At 42.5% G+C, this 16,698-nt stretch overlaps 1 protein-coding gene across 5 annotated transcripts in view; it reads right to left on the bottom strand.

Annotated features, from left to right (window-relative positions):
• Positions 1-16,698, bottom strand: part of DCLK1 (doublecortin like kinase 1) — a 307,761-nt gene that overhangs the window by 29,107 nt on the left and 261,956 nt on the right. For all 5 annotated transcript variants that reach the window (XM_083169785.1, XM_083169786.1, XM_083169784.1 and 2 more), the window contains 2 exons: positions 16,471-16,551; positions 15,080-15,193 (listed from right to left, as the gene is read on the bottom strand). In XM_083169785.1, coding sequence (XP_083025911.1) covers positions 15,080-15,193; positions 16,471-16,551 — 195 coding nt within the window. The remainder of the gene's footprint in view (positions 1-15,079; positions 15,194-16,470; positions 16,552-16,698) is intronic.

Below are 16,698 nucleotides of genomic sequence, written 5' to 3'. Positions count from 1 at the left end.
CTGCTGTATCATATGTAATAGGAACTGGAAACCAAGCAAAGGGACTGTATCATCAATTAATACAATTCTACTTAAATGTATACACTGCCTTACAATACATTATTTTCTTACTGTAGCCATTGACCCTAACTCATTTACTAGAAGTGGATGGGGGTACATGGGACTGGCTGTGCCAAAGTACAAGCACTACTAGTGGTCACTGGAATCAATGGGTTTTAGTCCCACACCATTTACAGTACAGTATATAGGCCTGATTCTGGTTGGCACGGTTAGCTGCAAAGCTTACCGAGCACCAGAGAGGACACCCTGCCAAATACCCTCCCCCCCGTCTGAGCTGACTTTTATTTGTGTGTGCCTGCCCAAAGACAGGGATGTCAGCCGTCCGTCCCTGGCAAGCAGGCATCGGCCCACCCACGTACCCATGTGGGAGCATAATTATGAGACTAATAGCACCAGACCGCAGTATGGGCCCCATTCAGACCTGCTTGCTGGGCTGTGAGTTTTCGGAACCCAGCATGCACATAAAGTGGCGCCACGCCACCAAGCCCAAGTGAAAGCCAGCTCTCGTGGATGGCAGGGAAAGCATTCATAATCTCTCACCATCTAATGGTTTTCCCCTCTGTTCACAGTGACTAATAAATCTAGATCCTACTCGGCGCTGCGAAGGCCGCAGGGAGAAATAGGCCGCTGATTATGCACATGTGTGGTCGTCCGATAATCGCTCCTGTGAACAGGACTGAATTGGGCCTTATATTGCCTATTATATATAAAAGGGCATTGAACCAAAAACTGGGATGTTCACATGGAAATCGGGACAGTTGGGAGGTATGGTTATATGTGTGTAAGTATTGTAAGTACTATTAAAAATATTTTATTTTCATGTTGCAGTTATTGTTTAAAAAAATCCTTGTCATTGCTAGGATACAATTATATAGTATTTTTATTTTATTTTTTTTACTCTAAATGCATAGTCCTAATTACCATAAACCCAAAACGTTGCAAACTTGCAGTGAGTGCGTGTTCATATTGATACATAGCAAGCCCCCTAAGTGCAGTTAATATGTAATATGGGAGGAATATGGGAGGAAAAGTAAGTAATGAAGTAGACACAAATATAGACATGGAATTTGTTCATCAATAAAGGAGAAAATACTACTTTTATTCCCTTGTTGAGTGCCTCTTTTTTTCCTTATACTATTCTGTATCCCTGAGATTCTCTCAATATTTTTGGGATAGCTGCAACCTAGTGTGCATTGTCGCCACCTTGTGGGCAGTATAAGAACCCACTGCCATGGTTACCGAGTATGGCATATTTGAATGTTGAGTGACTGTTTTGTGCCCCTGAGGTTATTCAGATAAGCATACATAAGCTACAGTACTATCACTTTTCTGCAATTTGATATTGGGTGTAATACATGCATAGACCACATAGCTACAAGAAAAATGAATTCTTGCTCACATTATTTAATTAAAACTAACCTTTGAAATTAACAAATTTGTATATTTTTTAACAATTGTGAGGTACAGTACAGGAATAATTCAGTTAGGCTATGTGCTGCACTTGCAGCACCACGGGACTTGCAGATGCCTGCAGTGTACAACAATCTACAGGTTCAGGGAGAGATTGGGTGGCGAGGGGGCCAGTTTTGTGGCCGTTGAGGGGCTCACTCCTAATTGACTTTGCATCGTCACAATATACAGGATATGCTATATAACTACTAAACAAAAAGGACCCAGATGAGCAATTGCACTAAAATAAAAACAGACTTAAAAAATCATTAGTCATAAATTTCATGGGAATATTTTTCCAACTTTAAAAAAAAAAAAGAACAGCGGGGATAATTTATGGTGAGCGGTGAAATGAAAAAGTGCTTATGTCTACTGTGTGCCAAGTGCTCCTGCTTATATCGTAGTGTGCTGCGCTACGCAATTTTAAACAGCTAGTTGTAGTCATCTTTAAATAGTAATGCTTATACAGTATACATAGGGGGTTATTCTGGTTTATTCGAAAGGCTGCAAATTCGCAGCCTTGCGAGTCCACCAAACCTCGCCTTGCGAATGGTTGGCTGGCATCATCCATTCACAAATGTGATTCGCTCGCAGGGCATGCGAATGGATGTAATAAAAGTCAGACTGAACTGACTTTTATTACAGCCGCTATCTGCCGAAAAAGGTGGCGGGTGCTGACGTTCCTAGGGAAACGCCCAGTGCTTGCATTTGATTTTCTTCCTTTTTTTGTATTTTACAATGTGGCAATATGTGCCTGTACTGCTGTCCTGAGATAACAGCTCGGTATTGTGGCGGAAGAAGAACCGTAGTGATAAATGTAAAACAGGTTTCCCTAAGCTAGCGTTTCCAAAGCCCCTCTAGAAATTCTGCCTTTGACTATGAATCCTGCACAGAACCCTGCAATTAATGTGAAATGTACAGTATTACGTTACCCTGTAGCTGGTACATTGGACATAAATAGTCATTAGCACCAGCAGTGATTTCTTTTTGTCACAGTAAAAGCAACAACTTCTGACACTGTCTAAGCTTGACAGATTCACATCTGCTACAAATAGCGGAGTTCTAGAACACCAGCTAAACGCCATCCGTCAAAACTTTGCTTAAATAAGGTACTGGAGAATATCTGCACACTTGCCATTTTATTAGACAAACTTTCAGGGCTGGTTCGCACACATGTACTAGAACCAGGGGTGCCAAGAGAGGGGGGGAGCAGGTACAATTTACCCGGGCCCGGGCCTGTCAGGGGGGCCCTGGTCTGGACACACAGGGTTTTTTTTTATTTGGTGGCAAGTACCCCCAACATGACCCATTCCATTAGGTACAAAATGCTCTGTTCCTGGACTTCCCTGCCAGTGGCAGTTAAAGAGGGGCAGTCACATCAACTGCCAGTGAGTCCAGGACAGTGATGCTTGGGGTGGCAGTATATATGACCCCCCCCCTTTTTGAATATTGGACTGTGCTGCAGGCTCACATCTGTAACTGCCACTGGCAGGGAAGTCCAGGAACAGAGCATTTTGTAACTAATGGAATGGTCCATGTTGGAGGGTATGTGTAAATCCTTTGCAAAGAGCATGTAACCCCTGGCAGAGCATGTTAACCCCTGGCAGAGCATGTTAACCCCTTAATATGCATTGAGCATTACGGTGTGTGGTATAACATGTAATGAGCATTATGGCATGTGGTATAATATGTAATTGGGTGTGTGACATGTGTAATAGGCATTACAGTGTAAATTGTTGTACGTGTATCCACCTTGGAAGCAGTGGCGTAACAACGGGTCCGTAGAGTGTGCAGTAGCTTCGTCCGTGGGGGCCCCAGGAAGTTGTTGTACCGGGGCCCAGGATTTCTCTTGGCGGCCCTGACTAGAACTATGAACTAAAAATAATGTTTTAGTGTTGTGCTGTAACCAATGTTCTATGGGCCTTATTCTGATTCACTCTCAGAGGCAAATTCCTTCTCAGATGGACAAAACCGTGTGCACTGCAGGTGGGTTAGATATAATGGGCGAGATTTAATGGGATGCGGAAAAATGGCACTTTCCGAAATCGCACCATATCTCACTTCAAATCAAATCAAATTTTTTTACAGTGAATTCGCATATTTAATGAGATGCGAATTTGCGGCAAAAAAGTTTGATATGGTGTGATGATGTGCGATTTTTAGTCATGAAAATGTGTGATTTTTTTTTTTAAACATGAAAAAAAATGGCGTGGGGTCCCCTCTCCTGAGCATAACCAGCCCTGGGCTCATTGAGCTGGACCTGGTTCCAAAAATACGGGGGACAAAAAACGTAGGGGTCCCCCGTATTTTTTAAACCAGCCCCAGACTCTTGGACCGGTCCTGGTTCCAAAAATACGGGGGACAAAAAATCTGGGGGGTCCCCCGTATTTTGAAACCAGCACCGTACTCGGTGTCATGCCACAGCCAGGGGACACTTTTTACATAAGGTCCCCCGGCCATACCATGAGCACTGTGGCTGGTCAGCCTTGGACAGGGTACCTGGGGGAGTGGGGACACCCCCCCCCCAATAAAGGCCCCCGCAGGCTTCACCCGTCCAGGGCTGAAGCCTGGGGCTGTCACCGGCGTCCGTGGGCATTGTACGCCGGCCTGATAGGGTTAAATCATTCATACATAACATGCTTTATACAGGTGAATTTATAATAAACATTTATACTAATTACAAACAGGTAGATTTCATTATTTCAGAGCGCAAGGTATAATCCCCTGTAACAGTGTAGAAATAAAGCAGTCAGTATTTTCCCTGCACATAAACAAAATAACTCACCCAAATAACTGACCCCCCTGCAGTGCACATGGTTTTGTCCATTTGAGAAGGAATTTGCCTCTGAGAGTGAACAAGAATAAGGCCCTATGTGTGTGTGTGTGTGTTTTTTTTTTTAAACCTTAAAATGTTTAGATGTTTGTATGGCATGTGTCCTCAGCCCTTGCTTCCTATAGTACAGCATCTGAAATTAACCGTTTGAGTGCCAACATCTCCGTGAGTGATGCGTAAAATATCCGCTAAAAATGCCAGTGTCACTCACATTTGTTATATAAATTCAATAATAAAAATGTTGCATAAAAAAAAAAAGTTTATATTTCCAATATAAGGTAAACATTACAGGCCATTTTGATTAATTAAAATGTTTGCTTGGCAAATTTCACACCTATTTTGACAAATTCACTTGGCACTCAAAGGGTTAAAAGCAGATAGGTCTACATTTTGGAAATTCTATTAATTTCCCCCCATACACACTAGACGATAAATCGTTAATAGTATATCATTCATATCATCTAATGAATATCCGGTACTTATATGTTAGTTGGGCGCCCACTAAGCTATTTGCTTAGTTTTCCGCGTACGCTCGCCAGCTTCGGGCTCGGTGGCTCGCCACACTATATAAAATTAACTCCACGCCGACATGGATAGTGGGGGTATGACCGAACTATAGTGGGCGCCCAACTAACATATAAGTACCAAACATCCTTAATATTGTTAACGATGCATGCTCCTGTGGGTTGTTAACAATTTCTACTGTGTGAACATACAGCTCCATGTTGACTATATTGTCAATGTCAATACTGTACATCAGGAGGGTGAGGGTTTGAGGAGGGCAGATGACGTCACTGAATGATATTGTGTATTGTGTTTGCAATAGACCATTTGCCTGGGAGCCGATAATGATATTGGAGGTGGAGCAAACCATCTACTTCACACAGAAAGTTAAGACCTAAAATAAAAAAGGTTTTTCTTCAACTGATATCACATAGAATATTCTACTTAGACAGTGATTTTTAGAACTGTGTGTGAAATGTCTGAATATAAAATATTAGTCCTTTCAATGTACAAAATTGGTACAGTAGTTGTCGATTAATTACAGATTAAAACTATTTCCTGTGTTGGCTTATTATGCTTTGGGACAGAGGTGGCCGAACCGGTCCTCGAGATCTACCAACGGTCCACGTTTTCCATATCACCTAGCTGGTGCACAGCTGTAGTCATTACTAACTGTCACATTTTCAAACCCGCTGCATTCATTCCTATGATAGATCTACAGGTGGCCTGAGAAACATGCACCGTTGGTAGATCTTGAGGACAGGTATGGTCCTTTGGAACCAAATCTTTGGGTTATATTTACTAAACAGTGACATATCTAAGCTACATGTTGTTGGTGATTGCAATGATATCAAATGCAAAGCACGCCTGGTCTTGCACTTAATGTTATTGTAGATTCAAATACAAACAATCAGCAGCCATTTAGAATATATACTGGATATAGCAACTTCAATATCAGCGGAACACTAAAGGAGCCTAACACACTGGGCGATTGCAGGGCATTTTCTAAGCGATCTGACTAGAAGCCAGGAGAGCGCTGGAGAGGGTTTGGTGCAGTATAAATTACATCTTATTGTGACTTGTGTGCTGTAATAAATGTATTCTGGTCATTATTATTATGTGAAACAGGTGTGTGTGTGTGGCGGCTATGTGTATGTATACTATATGTGTTTGTGTATGGCGGCTATGTGTATATATATACTGTGTTTACGTGTGTGTGGTGGATATGTGTATGTATACTGTTGTTATATGTGTGTGTGGCGGCTATGTGTATATACAGTATACTGTGTTTACGTGTGTGTGGTGGATATGTGTATGTATACTGTTGTTATATGTGTGTATGGCGGCTATGTGTATATATACTGTGTTTATGTGTGTGTGGTGGATATGTCTATGTATACTGTTGTAATATGTGTGTGTGGCGGCTATGTGTATATATACTGTGTTTATGTGTGTGATGGATATGTGTATGGATACGTGTTTAAATGTGTGTGTGGCGGCTCTGTGTATGTATACTGTATGTGTTTGTGTATGGCGGCTATGTGTATGTATACTGTGTTTATGTGTGTGTGCTGGATATGTGTATGTATACTGTTGTTATATGTGTGTGTGGCGGCTATGTGTATGTATACTGTGTTTATGTGTGTGTGGCGGCTATGTGTATGTATACTGTGTTTATGTGTGTGTGCTGGATATGTGTATGTATACTGTTGTCATATGTGTGTATGGCGGCTATGTGTATGTATACTGTGTTTATGTGTGTGTGGCGGCTATGTGTATGTATACTGTTGTTATATGTGTGTGTGGCGGCTATGTGTATGTATACTGTGTTTATGTGTGTGTGGTGGATATGTGTATGTATACGTGTTTATATGTGTGTGTGGCGGCTATGTGTATGTATACTACTGTTTATGTGTGTGTGTGGCGGCTATGTGTATGTATACTGTGTTTATGTGTGTATGGCGGCTATGTGTATGTATACTGTTGTTATATGTGTGTATGGCGGCTATGTGTATGTATACTGTGTTTATGTGTGTGTGGCGGCTATGTGTATGTATACTGTTGTTATATGTGTGTGTGGCGGCTATGTGTATGTATACTGTGTTTATGTGTGTGTGGTGGATATGTGTATGTATACGTGTTTATATGTGTGTGTGGCGGCTATGTGTATGTATACTACTGTTTATGTGTGTGTGTGGTGGATATGTGTATGTATACTGTGTTTATATGTGTGTGGTGGATATGTGTATGTATACGTGTTTATATGTGTGTGTGACGGCTATGTGTATGTATACTACTGTTTATGTGTTTGTGTATGGCGGCTATGTGTATATATACAGTGTTTATGTGTGTGTGGTGGATATGTGTATGTATACTGTGTTTATATGTGTGTGTGGCGGCAATGTGTACAGATGGAGCCTTCTTCAACTAGTTTTCTCTGGATAGCCATGTTATATACTGCACTGGTCATTGTATATCAGTGATGTAAGAGCGAGTGCCGCCAATTCACATCTACTCTACAGAATTCTCTGGAGGGCACTTCGCCGGCTGTTACTGTACCTCAGTTGTTTTCTAAGTGTGTGTGTGTGTGTGTGTGTATATATATATATATATATATATATATATATATATGAGAAAAACAAGAAGGAGCACACACATGAGCAGTAATATCACAGTTTTTACTAAAAGGTGTAAAAAGCTCACATAGACTTCAATAAAGAAATATCAGCATGGAGAGTATTCACCGCGTCACACAACACAACACCATCCGGATACAGGACACTGACTTCAGCAGACCTGGCGGGATGAGGGCGGCAAGATGAACCACAGTGCGGAACAGCAATTCAGCGATCCAGTACGTCAGGAGACCACGCCCCAACGCGTTTCATCACCAAGACTTTGTCAGGAGGCGCCTCATGGCGAAGCTTTTTACACCTCTTAGTAAAAACTGTGATATTACTGCTCATGTGCGCGCTCCTTCTTGTTTTTCTCCTACAAGTTCCCTGCTGCTGGGGCTTGGGCAAGCCCTTATTGGAGTTGAGCTGCACTACATTCTTTGGGACGGAGGTTCCTTTGATAGGACTTTGCGTAGAATTGGAATTTTGTATATATACATATATATATATACATATATATATATATATAAATGGTACTCTTTACCTAGCACGGCGCCCATCGCGGGCATTGAATGCACTAAAAAATCGGGTGCGACGCGACCGATGCCCGCGATTTCCCATAGGGACCAATGTTAAATTTCTCAATTGACCCGATTTTACTGTTCAATGCCTCAATTGACACGATTTTTCCATAGGAAACAATGTTAAATGGCCCACAGAGGCCAAATAGTCACCCTGAAGTGTGAAATGGCCCCCACAATTGTTAACGCCACCCCACGATCAACGTGAACCCGAAGCGTGGCGAGCGCAGCGAGCCCGCGAGGGGCGGCGGTACGCGTCCTACGACCTTTTCATACCCCCACTATCCACGTTGGCGTGGAGTTGAGAATAGAATAGTGTGGCGAGCGCAGCTCGCCACCGAGCCCGAAGCGTGGCGAGCGCAGCGAGCCCCGCGAGGGGACGAGGATACCTGTGAAGCCCGCGAAGGGACGCGTTTACCTGTGAAGGTATCCACGTCCGCTCGCCACGCTTCGGGGTCGGTGGCTCGCTGCACTCGCCACACTATTCTATTCTCAACTCCACGCCGACGTGGATAGTGGGGGTATGAAAAGGTCGTAGGACGCGTACCGCCGCCCCTCGCGGGCTCGCTGCGCTTCGGGTTGACGTTGATCGTGGGGTGGCGTTAACAATTGTGGGGGCCATTTCCCAGTTCAGGGTGGCTATTTGGCCTCTGTGGGCCATTTAACATTGTTTCCTATGGAAAAATCGTGTCAATTGAGGCATTGAACAGTAAAATCGGGTCAATTGAGAAATTTATCATTGTTCCCTATGGGAAATCGCGGGCATCGCGTCGCACCCGATTTTTAGTGCATTCAATGGCCGCGATGCCCGCGATTTTTTTACCTGCGATGCCCACGATCAAAATCGTGGGCGCCGTGCTAGGTAAAGAGTACCATATAAATATATATATATATATATATATATTTAAAGGCAATATGCTGCGATATGTTTTCAGTATTAATATAATACGGTTTTTAATGTGTGTGTGTGTGCGCAGAAACCCCCAACGAGAATGCTGCATTTGCCCCTGACTTCAGTGCTGATTGGTTGACATAGGCCACTCCTCCTCTGGCTTACTTCTCCTCCCTTATCACTGCTTCATATATCTACCCCTGAGTACCTTACCAGCAAGTACTGCTAACATTGTAGCACCCCACCATAGAGCCATTCAGTCCTAGTGATCTTTGCAGCGGTTTACACAATGCACATTAGGGGAAAATTTGTTTTTGGGTGGCTTTGCAGCCATTTCATGGTAGCTTTTAAAACCCATTGCTTAGTAATTCTGGTTGTTAATATAGGTCTAATGGGAAAAAAATCAGGATAGAGATTTATTTTATCTAAAGTGTGGTGTTACTGCGTTTAGGTGTTTCAGACCTGCTTATTAGTACATTTTCCCAATACAGCATCTCCAAAAGAGTCTTGCACAGCAATTAGGTCTCACTATGGGCCAGATGTATCAAGCTTCAAAAAGTGATAAAATGGAGAGTGATAAACAACCAGCCAATCAGCTCCTAATTTACAAGTTACAGTTTGGGTTTGAAAAATAACATGTACAGTAGGAGCTGATTGGCTGATTTGTTTATCATTCTCCACCAATAGATTAGGCTGCATCAAAACTTGAAGTAACAGTAATTTTAGCAAATTAGGGTATGCAGTTTAGTAATAAAATTAGACGGTTAACTGGAAGCAGGAAAGCTACAATGATGATAGCGCAAATTTCAACGATACAATTGCAAATCTGTAAACTGAAGATGTAGAGCAAAAAAAGCTAAAAAACAGTTAAAATAATATGATCCATAATGCTTACATGTTAATACACAAAATAAACAAATTTGATAATAGTGTCTCTTTAACACTCATGGCGCGGTATTCAATGCCGTCGGCGAGTGGGTTTGTGTGGCGAGGATGGCTTGTTTTCTACGAGGATCGCTGAAATCAAGCTTTCCTCACCGTCTAACCCCCTCGCCGGCTGCCCGCTGTATTCAATGTTCTGGGGAAATCCTCACCGTCAGAGGTAGGCGAGGATTCCCTGGAACAGCGAGGGAGACACAGACCCACTCGCCATTTCCACCTCGCTGTGAAGGGGACGCCGTTGAATATTCTGATGGCGAGCTATCGGCACTGCTCGCCATATAGCTCGCTGTCAGAGGCTCGCTGGCACCATTAATGTTAAAGGGACACTATTGAGTGAGTCTACCACAACTCCATGGTCATCAGTAAAAATAAGAAATAATACATCTCACTTGTGCCGGTAGGGTAATTTCTACAGCTATATGAGAATAACAAGTAGCAAAATGTAAGAAAAACATAAAATGCAGAATTGGATTGTCGTTTTGAAGGAAACGCCTGTTCCCTCTCATGGACAAGCGTGCTGGCGGTCCCGTATTTAGTAGAGTGCTGTTGCCTTTGTAGTTATCCATGTGAGCAATGACAACATAATACATATGAGCAATGAGCAGAGAATATGCGATGTGCATGTGTGCAAAGAATAACTTGGATAAAATCGCTGAACAGCATGCAAGTAATATAATGGGCATAGTACTAAGGTAAGTAGAAAGCCAACAACTGAAGCAACAACTAAAAAATAAAATAATGAGAACAGGTAAATTTCATGCTTCCATAACTAAAATAAAAAGCATAGCTAAAAAACAATTCTGTTTAACCTACTAAAGACAGGGTTAATACTTGTGGCCCACAGTCAACAATGGTAACAGAAATAGCACATCTATCATTGATAAATCAGCAGCACGGGAGGAACATTCAACCTTTGTTATTGCCAGTTACCAGGAGCTAGATGTGATACATCCCTAATACAGATTTGGGCACCAGTGCTTCAGGAGCTGAGCTTACTGCTCTCTGGTTCCAGTTCCCGCTAGGAAAAGTGATGTGGAAACAAAACAGTTAAAAGCCTGAATTTTGCCGCAAATTCTCGATGATGTCATTCTGGGTGAAGATGTCATGTGTATAAGCTATAGGGTGAAATGTAATAGGATGAGAGATTCAGAAAGTGAGAGATTTGGTAAGTAATCTCCAGTTTTTTTAAAAGCGGCAATTATTTACATTGCAACATCAAAATGGTGTTGCAGTGTAAATGATTGCCGCTTTAAAAAAAAAAAAAACCTGGAGATTTCTTACCAAATCTCTCACTTTCTGAATCGCCCAACCTATTAAATTTCACCCTTTAACTTGTTCATCTCCAAACGGTTCCACATCAGGAAATATTTATTTTGAATCTTTATTTAAAGTGTTTATGAAAAGAAAGTTCCTGGGCCGGGCGTTCCGGGGTTAGAGCATGATGGTTTTCTACCACGAGCTTTGGAGATGGTGACAGATCACTGAAGTCATTTGCAATGGTTTTAAAGCATGTAGTTTATTTTTGGAATGATTTGTAGATCAGTCCTGAATTACTGAATGTTTCCCAGAGGTTATTAGCGTGGTTTTATCTGAGCTTGGGCCATTCCATGGTGTGTTGGGCTGTTTGTGGCTTCATCTACTTATAAACTATAAATTATGGCCCTCATATGTGTTCAAGGGTCACACAAAACCCATGGAGGATATGTCGCTGATCTGAAGCCTGAGGAGCTGACTCAATGTTGAGAATACAGCAAAAATCGGAGAAAATTTGCACCATGACAAAATGAAGTTGTGCCGCAGGTTATCCAGTCTTTAGGCCAATAAAAAGTTGACGGTTGATAGGTCGAGCACTATTGGTCGGCATGCATTGGGTCAACTTGGTCAAACGGTCAACATGATGATGGTCAACGCGGCATCATATGTGGTCAACAATTATTTTAGAACTTTTTTATACTGTACCATCCACATTGATTAAGACTGGGAATGGTAACCTCGGCCAAAAAGGAGCAGAGAAGGGAACTACGTTAAAAATTTACACCACAAAACCTGAAATAACCCTCATGTTGACATTTTCATGTGTGTTTTAGAGATAGTGGACCTTATTCTGGTCTGTTCGCGCAGGGACCAAGGTGTGGCACGTGCGCAGCCACATTTCTGTGCATGTGCATACATTGGGTGCGTGCGGCCACATCGAACAGACTGTTCGCCAGGTGCACGCACCCAAGACTGTGGACGGGGCGCGGCGGATAGTCATGCCCATGGGAACGCTCAGCGTTTCATTGGTGTTCCCATGTAAATACTGGGCGTTCCCATGGAAATCGCGGGGGGGGGGACGTGGGCGGACAGCTGACATCACCGGATGTCAGTCCCCTGCCCATTTCCTACCAAATGTGCATGCATATATAAGTGACTTGAAAGTCACTTTATATATGCATACACGCACCACATTGTTCGATGGTCGGCGACCATCAAAAGATGTGGGAGGTTCCCCCTGGCATGTGAATGAATGTTTATGTAAAACATCCATTTGCAGCCCATGCGAATGTACGCAGTGTGCGAGGGGGGGGGGGCGCGCATATCACCATTCGCAGGGCGGGTTCTGGTTGACGCACAAGGCTGCAAAATCACATCTGAGCAAATCAACTAGAATAACCCCCAGTATCTTTTATAGGAGATCTAATTGGATAACCCGTAAAAAAAAAATCAGTGAAACATCAGAAAAATTGCAAAATAACTTTAGTTTTTCACTTTTTCACTGTTTTATCTCACCTAATTGGATACCCTCTATATTTCTGGGTAATGTTTGTGGGCAACATATAAAAGAAAGCCGTGTTTATTGTACATGTAAAAATAAATAATTAAACAAATAAATGTATTTGCACTCCTTGTAGTGCAACACGATTTGTCCAGGTGCAAAGTTACTCCTGTATTTTCTTTGCTCCAAACTCTGAATGAACCCCTGCGATCTGACAGTAGCTCTACTGCATCTTGTTAGTATGAGGTTATTGTAGTCATGGCTATGAAAATCACTTTGATGGTTAATTAATTGTCCTATGTGATACATGTGTCCTCCTGTGCACTACAAGTGTCCTGTGTGGTACATGTATCCTGTGTGGTACATGTATCCTGTGTGGTACATGTATCCTGTGTGCTACAAGTGTCCTATGTGCTACAAGTGCCCTGTGTGCTCCAATTGTCCTGTCATGTGTGCTACATGTGTACTGCGTGCTGCATGTGTACTGCGTGCTACATGTGTACTGTGTGCTAAATGTGTACTGTGTGCTACATGTACAATGTGTGCTGCATGTGTACTGTGTGCTGCATGTGTACTGTGTGCTGCATGTGTACTGTGTGCTGCATGTGCACTGTGTGCTGCATGTCTACTGTGTGCTGCATGTGTGCTGTGTGCTGCATGTCTACTGTGTGCTGCATGTGTACTGTGTGCTGCATGTGCATTGTGTGCTGCATGTCTACTGTGTGCTGCGTGTCTACTGTGTGCTGCGTGTCTACTGTGTGCTACATGTCTACTGTGTGCTGCATGTCTACTGTGTGCTGCATGTGCATTGTGTGCTGCATGTCTACTGTGTGCTGCGTGTCTACTGTGTGCTACATGTCTACTGTGTGCTGCATGTCTACTGTGTGCTGCATGTGTACTACCAGTGTATGCTGTCAGTGTCTCATCTATGGTACTGTACCTAATCCTGCCCAGACACAGGGAAGGGAAGCTTCAGCAATGGTAGTACCTCAAACCTAATTCACAGCACTGCTCATACTGTACTGAGTATTATTCCTTATAGACATTACCCGTGTCCAGTCACACCCAAATCAGTGTACAGTGCTGTGAATCATATACCAGAGAGATGGGAGTTGAACACCTTTCCCAGTAACACCTACAATCTGGAAGTCATTGCAGTTACACCTGCATTACACTGGCGTATTCTCTCTGCGCGGGGGGACAATAATACCAATGCCCTTGCTTTATCTGACTCGCACTGCATATATGTTGATAAGATTTCTAATTAATTTTCTTGCTCTAGAACAAATGACACTAATCTGACCTTTTCCCTCATGGAGAAAACAGCTGAAATATTTGATTGCGTGGGTTGCCCGCGCTAATTGTTTTTAATGGATGTAACATGTAAATATGTCGCCAGGGTTGGGTGAGGTCGATACTGCTGGGAAATTCAGCAGGTGCTTAGGTACTACACTCCCTATTGTGATGTCATCTCCTTCTATTAGAAATAACCCGCGGCATTATGTGTATTTTGCTAGATAACTGATTATCACTCGTGCACATACAAATGTCAGACTGGCCTTACTTACATTACTGATGAGCATCCTTACACCTTCCCGCTATCCCATGATGCTATGAGAGCCAAATGCATGAGCAGTATGTCTGCTGGATGCTTATACAAAATGCAGTTACACGTATCATTTTGTGGCCCCTATGTTATTGGATTTTGTTAGAATTGTAAATGAAACTTGTTAAACAACATCTACAATAATTTAATAGCAGACATGTGCCGACAGTCGGTATTTCATGCCCTACGGCGTGGTGGGAGAATAAAATAGTGTGCCCAAGGCATGGTGAGCAGACGCGGTACACGGACAGTGTCCATGTTAACTATGTCGACTTTCGGAACAAAAAAATTGCAAAGAAATCATGTCGAACTTTTGATTGTTGATCTTCCCATTTTCGATCTACCCTTCCAACCCTGTCGACCTTAGCCGTGTTGACGTATTTAAGGTGTCGACCTTCAGTGGTCGATCCAATGCATGTCGACATAAATTGGGTCAAGCCAATGACTTATACCCATAAAATGCCTCAGTGATATCACTGGATCTCCAGGCAATGACAGGATCCATTCGGATCTGCAGAATATGTTGTCACATTCTAAAAAAGTTAAAATATAATAATAATAATAATAATAATAATAATAATAAAAAGAATAGTAATAATAAAAATTAAACATTAAATACAATTAAATGGCTTCCACCACTGTATGTAGGGGAATAAAGCATCACTGTGAAGTGAAAAAGACAATTAAATAGTTATTGGGGTAATTTCAGGATCTGTTTTATTAAATATAATCGGATTCTCGTTACACAAATTCTATTTCTATGTTATCGAACCACTGAGATAAAATATAGGATAAAGCGCCTATAGAGGCTGTAGGGGAAGATGTACAATTCGTGTACTTACCACAATGACAGAGACTCCCGCAGTAGTGCTGTTGGGTTTAGGACCAGTATTGAAATGTTTCTTTATCTTTCCAGCCACCGATAGCGGGTACTCATTTTCTGGCAGACCATCGTCCTATAGGGAAACATATATAACATACAGTAATAACAGCCATCTATCAATACAAAGGGAAAAACTGAGACAGACACTTTCATTTGACACCTAAATTAAATTGGTAACTGTGCCAAACAAGCTTACTTCACTTGCCAAACTCCCCCAGCAACGGGAGGTACTAGTGGCGGTGCACATTAGGGCCTGCAGCCAGCGGCTTTATCAGCAGGCCAGCCAGCCATGTACTAAGAATGAGTCACACTGACTCATTATAGTACGCTGATGGCTGCATACCGTAATAAAAAAGGAGGAGGAGGCGGCCCAGACGGACTGTTGATTCCAAAGACTTGGGCAAAAAACTGGAAGTGAATACAGACATTAAAATACTTTGTGAAATACAAAATATTTTATACAAACCCAAAGAGATTAAAAATGATCCAGATCCATGTGAGCCATGTACATCTATACTATCAGCTCCACCGTCTCCCATAATACATAAATAGAGAAAAATTGCATAAACTTGTATGGAAACTAGAAAAACGATTATAATACTTATTACTTATTGGCCAACTGCGTGGCCAATGAGGCAGTTGGTCACCATCATCATGCTGCTATGATGACAGACCTATTTTTGCATTGAACCTGAAGGTGTAGCTCCTTCCACCCTGTTGTTGCTCTGGTCCTGGAGAACAGATGGAGCTGCAAAGGAGATGGGATCGGTTGTGCGCTGAGGACCTGTGCGTGAGGTTTGTATGACGATAGACATGGATCCTGTGTGTCTGAGCACATCTCCTACCGCTACTACTGCCACTAATAGTACTACCGCCACCACAGCCACCGCTACCCCTTCTACCACTTCTAACTAAGGGGCAGATGTATTAAGCCTGGAGAAGAAATAAACTGGAGATAAAGTGGAGATAACTTGGAAGAGATAACGCACCAGCCAATCAGCTGTGTTTGAAATATGACAGTTGGGATCTGATTGGCTGGTGCGTTATCTCCTTCCACTTTATCTCCAGTTTATCTCTTCACGAGGCTTAATACATCTGCCCCTAAATTCCTCAGATGTATCAGTGCACACCCACGCTTCTAGGTGCCATGTTCACAATCTCTTTTCACAATCTCTCCATATATGGAACTAGACACGCCCTTTGGGTGGGGCATGACACGCCACCTCAATGGGGTGCTGTGCAAAATTATACTACCAACTATAATCTCCCTGAAACTAGTTTTCAAAAGCAGACAAGTACGGTGATTGTACTATAAAGCAGTTAGTTACATCTCGCTTCTATTTGACTTACATTAACCCATGGGTGTTCAAGAACTTGCAGAGCAGAAAACCGCTGGTCTACGTCTACCTGTAGCATCATGGTGATAAGTCCCTGCAGGAGAAGCAAATGCGGGTGATCTGAATTCACAATGACTAACGACACTGGACAGAATCTGTAACAAAATCTTAAACTTGTGCATGAACATGATAGATGTCTTCCACATCATGGTAGGCAGCAGTACTGAGATCAGCATAAAAG

Source organism: Crinia signifera, chromosome 2 (genome assembly GCF_055691185.1).
Source record: "Crinia signifera chromosome 2, ASM5569118v1, whole genome shotgun sequence".
Classification (NCBI taxonomy): domain Eukaryota; kingdom Metazoa; phylum Chordata; class Amphibia; order Anura; family Myobatrachidae; genus Crinia; species Crinia signifera.
This window is presented reverse-complemented; position numbering and strand designations above follow the sequence as displayed.